Below are 13,333 nucleotides of genomic sequence, written 5' to 3' on the forward strand. Positions count from 1 at the left end.
ATTAGTCGTATCATGGACATTTTGACGAGGAATCACAGCCCGTTACCCCAATTTCAACAAGGTGTTGCAATTTTAGATTATTACAGCGGTCTACTAATCAATATATTGTCTAGAAGATCGCTGCAATAATCTTAAACAGCAGCGCTTGGTTGAAATTGTAGTATGCATTTATAACCTCGGCGAATTATGATTAGAGCGATAAGAAATAACAATTTGTTCAATAGCAGATACATTATTTTAAAATCTGGAAAATATATTGAATACATGTTTTACTTATTTAAAGTAAAAAGTAGCCTATAGCCTATGGGGGACTGTCCTGACTCTTTTGACAAGCGCCCTTACGCCTTCTGTTGGCTTGAGCTGCTACCATACCGACGTCAGTGACTGATTGTATGCTCGGGTGAAGATGGCGGAGGCAGCTGCGGCACAACACCGCTTTTTCTGTCACTGCTGTAAAGGTGAAATCGACCCTAAATTCCCAGTGAGTTGGTTCAAGTGCTTTTCTTGCTTACTTTCCCGTCAGGTTCTGGACCGACGTTTCTGGAGGCCTAGCTAGCAACGCCTCCCGAAATACATTATAAGAAAATACAACATTTGTATCTGAAACTGAATGTGACTGATTTACTGGAATATTTTCGTTATTAAGAACAATACTTTTTATAAGTGGTATTGCATGGAGAGCGGTTAGATTCATTGTTGCGAAGAAATATGGTGATCCAAATTTCGGGTTTGCGTCTTTGCCATATTTAGAAGCACTACTTTGTCGCCAACTGCATGTGAGAAACATTATTGCCGCATTCATGTGCTTGTGGCAACACGGAAACTTAGAAAACGTACGACTTGCTAACTGGTTGAACGCGGCACGTGCAGCCTACTTTAACCAGTTAACAAGTCGGAAATGTCCGGGTTTCCTAGTTCCGACTGTTATGGGAACGCGGCACATGCATGAAAAGGGGATGGGTGCTTTGGCAAGGTGTTCCTTGTCCGCACACCACTTGAGAGTTTGACGACCAGATTGTTTTTTTTATATATATATTTTTTTTACATTTACATGAACGCGCATCCTAACGTTAGTGGACAAGTATGTTCCTTTGTATTTTCATGTCATAATGGTTTGACAATATACATATTTTTTCCCCCTCAAGGAATTCACTTGCCCCAGGTGTGAGTCCGATTTCATTGAGGAGTTGTCAGAAGACTCCAGGTAAAATGTTACGTTTGTTTGCATGCTGTTCTGCTTATAGTGGGCCTATATTTGAATTGCAATGCCATAACCGGAGTATTTGAGGTATATTATTATGTGCAGTTGCTGATACATCTGATATAATATACATGAGATATATTCAATTATAACACGTTTCAATAAAAACATATTGTATTTTGCGTTTCTCTTCATGTGTTAATTTACAATAATTCAATTAACTCTTAAGTTTATGAGATTTATTTTGTCTTTGTCCTTCAGTCTCTTGGAGAACAGCAGCACTGCAGAGGCCAATGATGATGCAGGCACACTATTTTCAGAGGTACCTATATGTCCTCCCAAGTTATCTTGGTCTTTTTCTATCCTTTTCCTCATCTTTGACTTTAATCTGAATTTACTGGTCTGCTCCCTTTCCTCCAAGCTGTGGCAGCTGCTGTTTATGGAACGCTCTGCCCTCCTCTCGGACCCCTCCGCCTATGAGTCTGACCAGAGCCAACTACAGGCTGCCCCTGCCAGTGATGCAGTGGAGGACGAACTGGAGGGCCCTTCTGTGGACCCTGTGGGACGCACAGAGCCTTTGGAGCCTGAACCGGAACGCCCCTCTCGCCCGCCTAGCCAGGGGAGTCGACAGTCCCGCGCTCCAGCAGTGGAGGGGTTAGTGGAAATGCCCAATTGCCCATCACTGATCTTGATCTGTCTACAGTGTATAGTCATTACCTTTATCCACTCACTCTCTAGTATGGTTTTGCCCCATGCTTCAAGGTCCAGGCAGGGGCCCGAAAGCCCCCTTGGTGGCAACGACCACTGATTTTGCACAGTTATCTGCCTCTCCAGGGCAGTTTTTAGGAAGCTATTCTCACTCTACTCAAGAGCCTGTATTGATATTGAGTCCTTGTACTGTTGCATAATAACATCACATAACACCAATTCACGAATGGTGTTATATCGTCAAAGTTGTCCAAAATGAAATCTTTCCTTTCAGTTTATCACACACTATCATTTCACATATTAACTCCAATATACTGCATTTCAAACACTATACTATTTTATCCTAAAATGTATTACACTGTAATAACATAAGGGGATCCCAAACTTTTTTGGCTCACAACCCCATTTTGATATCTGAAAATTCTCACAACCCCAATCGTGAAAAAAAAACATGTAGTTAACAACCAATGTTTTTTAATGTGGGGCTTATGGCAGTCAATTGAAAAACATTCTTACAGTATTTCTGATTGTCTTCTCAACTCACCATCACATACCTTTTAATGTGGGGCTATGACAGTCAATTGCAAATTAGTCTGACATAATGTATATTATCTCACCACCACTAATTAGATGGGTGTGCTTGATGCATGTCGACAGTGCGCAACTCATCTCTGCAGTTACATCCAACCTGGATCAATATTTGGCTTTAATGCAGACGAGGGCACTGAATCCAGCTTCACACAGATATGAGCCCACAAAGGGTACCACGAGTTTTATGGTGCTTTTAACACAACTGGAAACTCTGAAAAATACAAGGTCAAATCATGGCGTCAGTGATCTTCAGGTTGGAAAGTCTGAGCTCTAGAAAGAGACCAGAGTTCCTGAGTTGGAAGTCCGAGTTGGATGAGCGTTCAAAGTAATTTCCCCTGTCGGAGCTCGTTTTTGGCCCCCCATTTCCCAGTTGTCTTGAACGCTCGGAAGTCGTAGATTTCCCAGTTCCTAGTTCCCAATTGTTTTGTGCATGGCATTAATGCTCAGAGGGAGATGGCAGGGTATTTATTCCCTTTAAGTCGAATCCCCGAGCTTACATGGTAAAACTTGTTCGTTCTGCCCCTGTACAAGACAGTTAACACACTGTTCCAAGGCCGTCATTGTAAATATGAATTGGTTCTTAACTGATTTGCCTAGTTAAATAAAGGTTCAATTAAAAAAGTAACTCTGGAACCAAAACTCCTCTAATAGTGACCCGTGAATGCATTAAGTCACATGACAACTACATTTCACTTACCAGCATGTCAACTGAGCCAGGATCACAGTCAAATGGATTGGGAAGTAGGTCCCAAAGTGCTCTTCCAAGCGTTGGAGGTGAGCAGTCATCACTCGTGTGGGACACTTAATGATGTTGTTTTCTGTTTAGAAACATGCACAGCTGAAGAAAGGGGGCATGGTTCGCTTTTCTTCTAAATCCACTGATTCAGGCACTCATCTGTAGATTGTTTTTGCATTTCCCCTGCATGCTTGCGTTCAGTTCGTTCAGGTTCAAAATATGTCTGTTACTTAAGCAAGGAGACACACTTCCTTCTCGTTACACAGAAAGTCAAGTCTTTCCAACACTCCCCCTCAAACCATCAAGCCTCATGTGAAATTGAATATTGTCATCCTCTGATCCCATATCGCCACATAGTTTTGCAAACAGTCTTGCACACAGTGGATGTAGTTTACAGGGGGGATTTTTAGCATGTAAATCTTGGTGGGGCAAACTGCAAAAAAAAAGTTTACATGCATGCCAGCAAAGCCACGATACAACACAACACTAAACAGCCTTGTCTGGCAGCGAAACAGTTCATTCAGCCCCATTTATTGCCTTTAAAAAAAGCATAGCTGATATGGCTGACTTGCTTAAATAAATGTGCTTTCTACTGACAATTGAGATGTTCAAACTTGTTTAATGGGACAACAAACGGATAAGAGGCCATCTGTAATTTCGATTAAGACACTAATGAGCAAGCTAGGACGGATGTAGTCAATATAACTATTTGTTCAGCACTTTTGAAATGTACAGCGACAGAATTCAGAACATGGGCCGTTCTTACAGTGTTCTCCCTAAAAAAACAAGTCAGAACAGTAGGATAAATAAAGGGGGCATATAAGCAGACAATGAAAGCTCTTAGAATATTTGATGATGACATTTATCTAAAACAGGCTGTAGGCTAAATGTGCACCACCAAGTCAGAACAGTTGGCTAAGGTATGCGGGGGAAAGGTAACAAATCTTTTGGGTGAGGCACATGGGCTACTAACATCTTACAACACAACATATTATTACTTTCTTAGCTACAGTATACATATATCCCTGGCATATTGCAGCATTTATGCAGCAGCATACAATACATTTTTGGACTCACCTTGTTGTGCTGTGCTCATTTGAACAGGAAGGTGGCGCGGAGGTCCTTCGTGGCAAATTTTATCATAAAACTTTGGCATCAAAGTCTGGCATTCTCTGGTTTTATAGTGCTTTCAAGACATCTGTGAACTCTGACAAAAACAAGGTCAAATCATGACGTCAGTGATCTTCAGGTCAAAGCTCTCGAAAGAGGCCCGAGTTTCCCACTTAGAATTATGAGTTGGATGGCCGTTCAAAACTTATTTTCCCAGTCAGAGATTAGTTTTTTTTCAGAGTTTCCAGTTGTCTTGAACTAACTGAAGTCTGAGATTTCCCAGTTCTGAATTTCCAGTTGTTTCGAATGCGTCAGAAGTCATGCTGGATTGACAGCATGGCCATTGTTGAATGTTGATCCTTTTAAGCTTGGAAAAGAGACCCTTAAACCCAAACTTGGGCACTTCAAATGAAATCTTATTGGTCACATACACATGGTTAGCAGATGGTAATGCGAGTGTAGCGAAATGCTTGTGCTTCTAGTTCACGACAGTGCAGTAATATCTAACAAGTAATCTAACAATTCCACAACAACTACCTAATACACACAAATCTGAAGGGATGGAATAAGAAAATGCACATATAAATATATGGATGAGCGATGGCCGAGCGTCATAGGCAAGATGGTATAAGATACAGTATATACATATGACATTTCATTACATTTAAGTCATTTAGCAGACGCTCTTATCCAGAGCGACTTACAAATTGGTGCATTCACCTTATGACATCCAGTAGAACAGTCACTTTACAATAGTGCATCTAAATCTTAAAGGGGGGGGTGAGAAGGATTACTTATCCTATCCTAGGTATTCCTTAAAGAGGTGGGGTTTCAGGTGTCTCCGGAAGGTGGTGATTGACTCCGCTGTCCTGGCGTCGTGAGGGAGTTTGTTCCACCATTGGGGGGCCAGAGCAGCGAACAGTTTTGACTGGGCTGAGCGGGAACTGTACTTCCTCAGTGGTAGGGAGGCGAGCAGGCCAGAGGTGGATGAACGCAGTGCCCTTGTTTGGGTGTAGGGCCTGATCAGAGCCTGGAGGTACTGAGGTGCCGTTCCCCTCACAGCTCCGTAGGCAAGCACCATGGTCTTGTAGCGGATGCGAGCTTCAACTGGAAGCCAGTGGAGAGAGCGGAGGAGCGGGGTGACGTGAGAGAACTTGGGAAGGTTGAACATCAGACGGGCTGCGGTGTTCTGGATGAGTTGTAGGGGTTTAATGGCACAGGCAGGGAGCCCAGCCAACAGCGAGTTGCAGTAATCCAGACGGGAGATGACAAGTGCCTGGATTAGGACCTGCGCCGCTTCCTGTGTGAGGCAGGGTCGTACTCTGCGGATGTTGTAGAGCATGAACCTACAGGAACGGGCCACTGCCTTGATGTTAGTTGAGAACGACAGGGTGTTTGTTGTCCAGGATCACGCCAAGGTTCTTAGCGCTCTGGGAGGAGGACACAATGGAGTTGTCAACCGTGATGGCGAGATCATGGAACGGGCAGTCCTTCCCCGGGAGGAAGAGCAGCTCCGTCTTGCCGAGGTTCAGCTTGAGGTGGTGATCCGTCATCCACACTGATATGTCTGCCAGACATGCAGAGATGCGATTCGCCACCTGGTTATCAGAAGGGGGAAAGGAGAAGATTAATTGTGTGTCGTCTGCATAGCAATGATAGGAGAGACCATGTGAGGTTATGACAGAGCCAAGTGACTTGGTGTATAGCGAGAATATGAGATGAGTAATGTAAAATATGTAAACATTATTAAAGTGGCATTATTTAAAGTGACTAGTGATATATTTATTGAAGTGGCTGGAGTTGAGTCAGTATGTTGGCAGCAGCCACTCAATGTTAGTGGTGGCTGTTTAACAGTCTGATGGTCTTGAGATAGAAGCTGTTTTTCAGTCTCTCGGTCCCAGCTTTGATGCACCTGTACTGACCTCGCCTTCTGGATGATAGCGGGGTGAACAGGCAGTGGCTCGGGTGGTTGTTGTCCTTGATGATCTTTATGGCCTCCCTGTGACATCGGGTGGTGTAGGTGTCCTGGAGGGCAGGTAGTTTGCCCCCGGTGATGCGTTGTGCAGACCTCACTACCCTCTGGAGAGCTTTGCGGTTGTGGGCGGAGCAGTTGCCGTACCAGGCTGTGATACAGCCAGACAGGATGCTCTCAATTGTGCTTCTGTAAAAGTTTGTGAGTGCTTTTGGTGACGAGCCAAATTTCTTCAGCCTCCTGAGGTTGAAGAGGCGCTGCTGCGCCTTCTTCACAATGCCGTCTGTGTGGGTGGACCAATTCAGTTTGTCCGTGATGTGTATGCCGAGGAACTTAAAACTTACTACCCTCTCCACTACTGTCCCGTCGATGTGGATAGGGGGGTGCTCCCTCTGCTGTTTCCTGAAGTCCATGATCATCTCCTTTGTTTTGTTGACGTTGAGTGAGAGGTTATTTTCTTGACACCACACTCCGAGGGACCTCACCTCCTCCCTGTAGGCCATCTCGTCATTGTTGGTAATCAAGCCTACCACTGTAGTGTCGTCGGCAAACTTGATGATTGAGTTGGAGGCGTGCATGGCCACGCAGTCGTGGGTGAACAGGGAGTACAGGAGAGGGCTCAGAACGCACCCTTGTGGGGCCCCAGTGTTGAGGATCAGGGGGGTGGGGATGTTGTTACCTACCCTCACCACCTGGGGGCGGCCTGTCAGGAAGTCCAGTACCCTGTTGCACAGTGTGGGGTCGAGATCCAGGGTCTCGAGCTTAATGACAAGTTTGGAGGATACTATGGTGTTAAATGCTGAGCTGTAGTCAATGAACCGCATTCTCACATAGGTGTTCCTCTTATCCAGATGGTTTAGGGCAGTGTGGTTGCGATTGGGTCATCTGTGGCCCTATTGGGGCAGTAAGCAAATTGGAGTGGGTCTAGGGTGTCAGGTAGGGTGGAAGTGATATGGTCTCTTAAAGCACTTCATGATGACGGAAGTGAGTGCTACGGGGTGGTCGTCGTTTAGCTCAGTTACCTTAGCTTTCTTGGGAACAGAAACAATGGTGGCCCTCTTGAAGCATGTGGGGACAGCAGACTGGGATAAGGATTGATTGAATACACCAGCCAGCTGGTCTGCGCATGCTCTGAGGATGCGGCTGGGGATGCCGTCTGGGCCTGCAGCCTTGCGAGGGTTAACAGGTTTAAATGTTTTACTCACGTCGGCTGCAGTGAGGATGAGTCCGCAGGTTTTGGGCGGGCTGTGTCAGTGGCACTGTATTGTCCTCAAAGCGAGCAAAAAGTTATTTAGTCTGTCAGGGAGCAAGACATCCTGGCCCACGACGGGGCTTGTTTTCTTTTTGTAATCCGTGATTGACTGTAGACCCTGCCACATACCTCTTGTGTCTGAGCCGTTGAATTGCGACTCTACTTTGTCACTATACTGATGCTTAGTTTGTTTGATTGCCTTGCGGAGGGAATAGCTACACTGTTTGTATTCGGTCATGTTTCCGGTCACCTTGCCCTGGTTAAAAGCAGTGGTTTGCGCTTTCAGTTTCGCGCAAATGCTGCCATCAATCCACGGTTTCTGGTTTGGGAATGTTTTAATAGTTGCTGTGGGTACGACATCGCCGGCGCACTTTCTAATGAACTCGCTCACCGAATCAGCATATTCGCCAATGTTGTTGGACGCAATGCGGAATATATCCCAGTCCACGTGATTCGGACACATTCCCAGTCATCTTTCCATGCTTAAATGCGGTGGTTTGCACTTTTTTGCGTGAATGCCGCCATCCTTCAGTGGTGTCTGGTTAGGGTAGGTTTTAATAGTCACAGTGGGTACAACATCTGCACTGCACTTCCTTATAAACTCACTCACTCTGTCAGCGTATAAATCAATGTTATTCTGTGAGGCTCCCCTGAATATTTCCCGGTCTGCGTGATCAAAACAATCTTGAAGCCTGTATTCCGATTGGTCAGACCAGCGTTGAATGGTTCTTGTCACGGTTACACCCCGTTTGCATTTTGGAGCTGCCTTACTCAAGAAAGCAAAAAAAGAGACCATGGTTGTATGTGGTTTTATTAACCCAATATTTTTTGCAAACTGATATGTGACACTTATTAATGCAAAAATAACATGCAAAACAGGAAACGCCCCTTCCCCCCAAAAACACGTGACTCTAAACAGGTGGCTCTGCCCCACCTGCCCTGAATGACAGGTTGCCACTGTTTTTTTTTACAATCGAAGTTGGACCTACCTGCTGCAGTATATCTCAGAGATCTGTGCTCAGCCCTTTTTCCTGCCAGTTGCTCTCAGTGCATCATAGAATGCATCCATATGGCAGAGGGAGACACATTCATAACTAGAGTGCAGAGGCCTGGAGCCCCATCTATGCAGAAGCCCAACATTCAATGCCATGGAATCTGTTTTTCCCTGTGCTGTTTCATGCTCGGGAATTGTTTTCATGTATAGCATCCCCCGACATGTATAGCGAACAAAAGTCAATGCATGGCAATCTCGGACCTCACACCTCACGTTTATTTGGAGAGCATCAGCTGGGGAGTTTGAGTCGTTTGGTCAGTTTACACTTGATTGCTAGCAATAGCTTACATTCTTTGATTTAACAGTGTTATCTGACAAAATGATTGATTAGAGTTTCTGACCCTCTGCCTCCCCACACATTGTTTTCACCATAACAGTTGCAGTCTGTAATATCAAAGTCTCTGTAATAGTGTGGTGTTTCATAGCGTAGTAGGCCTAGCAATTTACTGTGGGAATGAGTCAAGTGCGGCCTTTTCCAATGATCTTTTAGATTTCAATCATTTTCATTTATATTTTTAAGGTTAATCACATTACAATGATTTTGAGATACAAAGGCGATATTATAACACTTTTTTTTTTTCTCGGGATTTTGGAAATTCTCTCATGACCCCATTTTCATTTCAGATGACCCCTAGTTTGGGAACCGCACAACATACGTTGTTACATGATATTACATTGTTATTACACTCAAATAGGTATTCTCTGTCCGTCGTGCCTTCAGAAAGTATTCATACCCCTTGGCTTATTACACATTTTGTTGTGTTTACAGCCTGAATTCAAAATTGATTCAATATTTTTTTTCTCTGACCCATCTATACACAATACCCCATAATGACAAAGTGAAAACATGTTTTTAGAAAATTGTGCAAAATTATTGAAAATTAAATACAGAAATATCAAATTTACTTAAGCATTCACACAACTGTCTATACATGTTAGAATCACCTTTGGCAGCGATTACAGCGCTGAGTCTTTCTGGGTAAGTCTCTAAGAGCTTTCTTTCTACTCCTGGATTGTACAATATTTGCAAATTATTATTTAAAATTGTTGTTGTTGATCATTGCTAGACAGCCATTTGCAATCTTGCCATAGATTTTCAGGACAGTTTAAGTCAAAACTGTAACTAGGCCACTCAGGAACATTCAATGTAGTCTTGGTAAGCAGCTCCAGTGTATATTTGGGCTTGTGTTATTGTCCTGCTGAAAGGTGAATCTGTCTCACAGTGTCTGTTGGAAAGCAGGTTTATGCCTGTGCTTCGCTCTATTTAATTTATTTGTATCCAAAAGACTCCCTAGTCCTTGCCAATGACAAGCATGATGCAGCTACCACCATGCTTGAAAATATGAAAAGTGGTATTCAGTGATATGTTGTTGGATTTGTACAGAGTTGAGGTAGTTGTTTAAAAAAATCATGTTAAACACTATTATTGCACACAGAATGAGTCCATGCAAGTTATTATGTGACTTGTTAAGCACATTTTTACTTCTGGACTTATTTAGGCTTGCCATAACAAAGTGGTTGAATACTTATTGACTCAAGACATTTAAGCTTTTCATTTAAAAAAAATAATTTCTAAAAAATGTCTTAAAACATCATTCCCCTTTGACATTATGGGACTTTGTGTGTAGGCCCGTGACACAAAATCTCAATTTCATCAATTTTAAATGTTCAGGCTGTAACATAAATTAAAGGCACTGTAGGTGCAAAAAAGATTGAATCTCTTTATCCTGTTCTACAGTATTGTGCAGCAGTTTTTGGCTGGCCTGTTTGCCAGCAATGGAAATCCAGGTGTCGCACCAGCTGCACTGTAAATAAGTATATATCTTTTTATCCTCAGAATTATTTTTTTCATTACTTTGACTCTTAAGTAATTCTAAACATCTCTCTCTCTCTCACTCTCAGGTCTGGCATGTTCCATTCAAATCCAGGGGACTATGCCTGGGGTCAGGGAGGTCTAGACGCAGTTATCACAGAGGTCAGTGATGTCACCAGGCACAAAATCTTAAGATTGCGACTCAGTGTGCTGGCGTGATTAAAGCCATCTCTGTTTCTTCATTTCTCAATTCCCTCCACTCCTCTAGTTGTTAGGTCAGTTTGAGTGTACAGGTCCACCTCCTGCAGAAAAGGAGATGATCTCATCCCTCCCCACAGTCAACATCTCTCAAGAACAGACAGGTGGGTTCCAACCAAGCCGCAACACCAAACCCATAGGCTACCAGTTACAGCATATATGGGAGAAGAGGGTGTGTATCTAGCTCAGTAGTAGTGTGCGTTATACCACCTGTCAAATAGATTCTCAAATTTGTGACTCTTTTGTTGCATTCTGAAAAAGAAAAGGTGATGGCTTATTTGTTTTTTTTCCCTAAGGGGATCTTTACCCAGATCAGGCACCAATGCCGGTACTAATAGTCAATGTTCTCTCTCTTTATTCTAAAATGTACACAATGAATGAACCCCCCCCCGTACCTCTTCCTCAGACACAAGACTGGAGTGTCCAGTATGTAGGGAGGAGTACTCCGTGGGAGAGTCTGTCAAACAGCTGCCCTGCCTCCATTATTTCCACAGTGACTGCATAGTGCCATGGCTCAAACTGGTAAGCAGGGGGAGTGTTGGCTGGCAGTCAATAGGGGTTACAACACCACTATATAATTTGCCATGGAAGGTAGGTTAGTTATTTTTTAATTGGGGTCACATATCTTGACGTGAGGTAGGGTATTTGGTTATGTTGCTCTGGATGTAACTTTGCGCCACACACAGGGGCAGTTTCCTGGACACAGATTAAGCCTAATCCGGGACTAAAAAGCAAGATCAATAGAACGTTTCCATTGAAAGCACTTGTTAGTCCAGTACTAGGCTTAATCTGTTAATCATGTTTTTCCAAGTCTGTTTGTGTATATCTCCCACAGCACGATACCTGTCCTGTGTGTCGTAAAAGTCTTGACGGCGTCGACCAGAGCATCCAGCCCCCACCAGAACCCCCAGAGCCCCCCTCCATCAGGACAGACCCTCAGGGGGAGAGACGGGCTATTTAAGGTTTAGGTCTCCCTCGCTTCTACCTCTCTGGCATCTCTTCTTCCCTTTTGTTCTTCTGAACGAGGCTCACCTCTCCTCCTCATGCCTCGTCATCCATCGCTCCTTCTTTGACCACACATTTATTGAAGAGACAGATTTCAATTCAACTGTGCCTCATTATCAAAATTATGCTTGCTTTGAAAAATCACCTCACAATGCTTTCACCCACAGATCACTGTACATTTCCTGGGGAACTTTGATTGGGGTGAGAAAGATCCAATATGCCTGCAATATAACCTCACCTGCAAATGGTTCCAACTGTTTTCTGACAAAATGTTATGGATTCAATTTGTCCCTTCGTAGAGGCATTTCACCTGTTCTGAATGTCTATTAAAAACAAATGAACTGACATCATTGAGCCATAGGGACGTGACAAATGTGATGAAATAAGGAGATTTTGGGAAAATCCTGAAAGGTGAGCTGAACTCACTCTCTTGCATTGTTGATCTGGATAAGAGAATTTCCCTACTCTGTTCTCTCTGACCGCTTTGGTTGCATCGCAATAATCTCTGCTTTCTCCTGAAGGGTGTACTTGTTCACTTCATGGATTTGAAAGGAAATTACTGGTATATGGAAACTCCTAGGCCATGCCTAAACCAATCCAAAGCTTTTACATTTGAGTAGTGAACGAATGCAAACTTCGGGAGGAAGGAGAGGTGGTTGGGAATGCAACCACAGGGAGAATCTCAATTGCATACTTGCGTCCTCTCTACTTCTCAAAATCCATTGGAGGAGAGGATCAGAGGGGCGGGATCTTTGGCTTTCTCTTCCAATGGGTTGCAATTGGGTATGCAATTGAAACTCTCCCCCGTCTCCCACTTCCACATATTAGTTAATAATGTCCACCTCTCTTTATGTCCCCTATTAAAAGCCTAATGTTGTGTTCTTCACACTATCCACCTACTTCCTGTTACAACATTATGCACTTTCCTAATGCATTAGTCTTTTACCTCTTTCTATCATTTTATTTTGAATGATAAGTACAAGTCACAGCAAAAAAACAGACATGTTTTTAATATTTAATATTTAATATTGATTTGCCTATATGTGTATTGGTATGTACACTGATCAAAAAATAAAGGGAACACTTAAACAACACAATGTAACTCCAAGTCAAACACACGTCTGTGAAATCAAACTGTCCACTTAGGAAGCAACACTGATTGGCAATAAATGTCACATGCTGTTGTGCAAATGGAATAGACAACAGGTGGAAATTATAGGCAATTAGCAAGACACCCCCAATAAAGGAGTGGCTCTGCAGGTGGTGACCACAGACCACTTCTCAGTTCCTATGCTTCCTGGCTGATGTTTTGGTCACTTTTGAATGCTGGCGGTGCTTTCACTCTAGTGGTAGCATGAGACGGAATCTACAACCCACACAAGTGGCTCAGGTAGTGCAGCTCATCCAGGATGGCACATCAATGCGAGCTGTGGCAAGAAGGTTTGCTGTGTCTGTCAGCGTAATGTCCAGAGCATGGAGGCTCTACCAGGAGACAGGCCAGTACATCAGGAGACGTGGAGGAGGCCGTAGGAGGGCAACAACCCAGCAGCAGGACCGCTACCTCTGCCTTTGTGCAAAGAGGAGCACTGCCAGAGCCCTGCAAAATGACCTCCAGCAGGCCACAAATGTGCAT

At 43.7% G+C, this 13,333-nt stretch overlaps 1 protein-coding gene across 1 annotated transcript; it reads left to right on the plus strand.

The window, feature by feature from the left end:
* The first annotated feature begins 344 nt into the window (after nt 1–344).
* On the plus strand, nt 345–12,789 carry rnf115b (ring finger protein 115b). The gene is made up of 10 exons (XM_046362514.1): nt 345–481; nt 1,146–1,204; nt 1,463–1,523; nt 1,623–1,855; nt 10,363–10,431; nt 10,527–10,599; nt 10,706–10,799; nt 11,102–11,217; nt 11,531–11,657; nt 11,868–12,789. The coding sequence occupies exons 1-9, from the start codon at nt 407–409 to the stop codon at nt 11,654–11,656; spliced, it is 906 nt and encodes a 301-aa protein (XP_046218470.1). The 5' UTR covers nt 345–406; the 3' UTR covers nt 11,657; nt 11,868–12,789.
* Nucleotides 12,790–13,333: the final 544 nt, after the last annotated feature.

Source organism: Oncorhynchus gorbuscha, linkage group LG09, assembly GCF_021184085.1.
Source record: "Oncorhynchus gorbuscha isolate QuinsamMale2020 ecotype Even-year linkage group LG09, OgorEven_v1.0, whole genome shotgun sequence".
NCBI classification, from domain to species: Eukaryota; Metazoa; Chordata; class Actinopteri; order Salmoniformes; family Salmonidae; genus Oncorhynchus; species Oncorhynchus gorbuscha.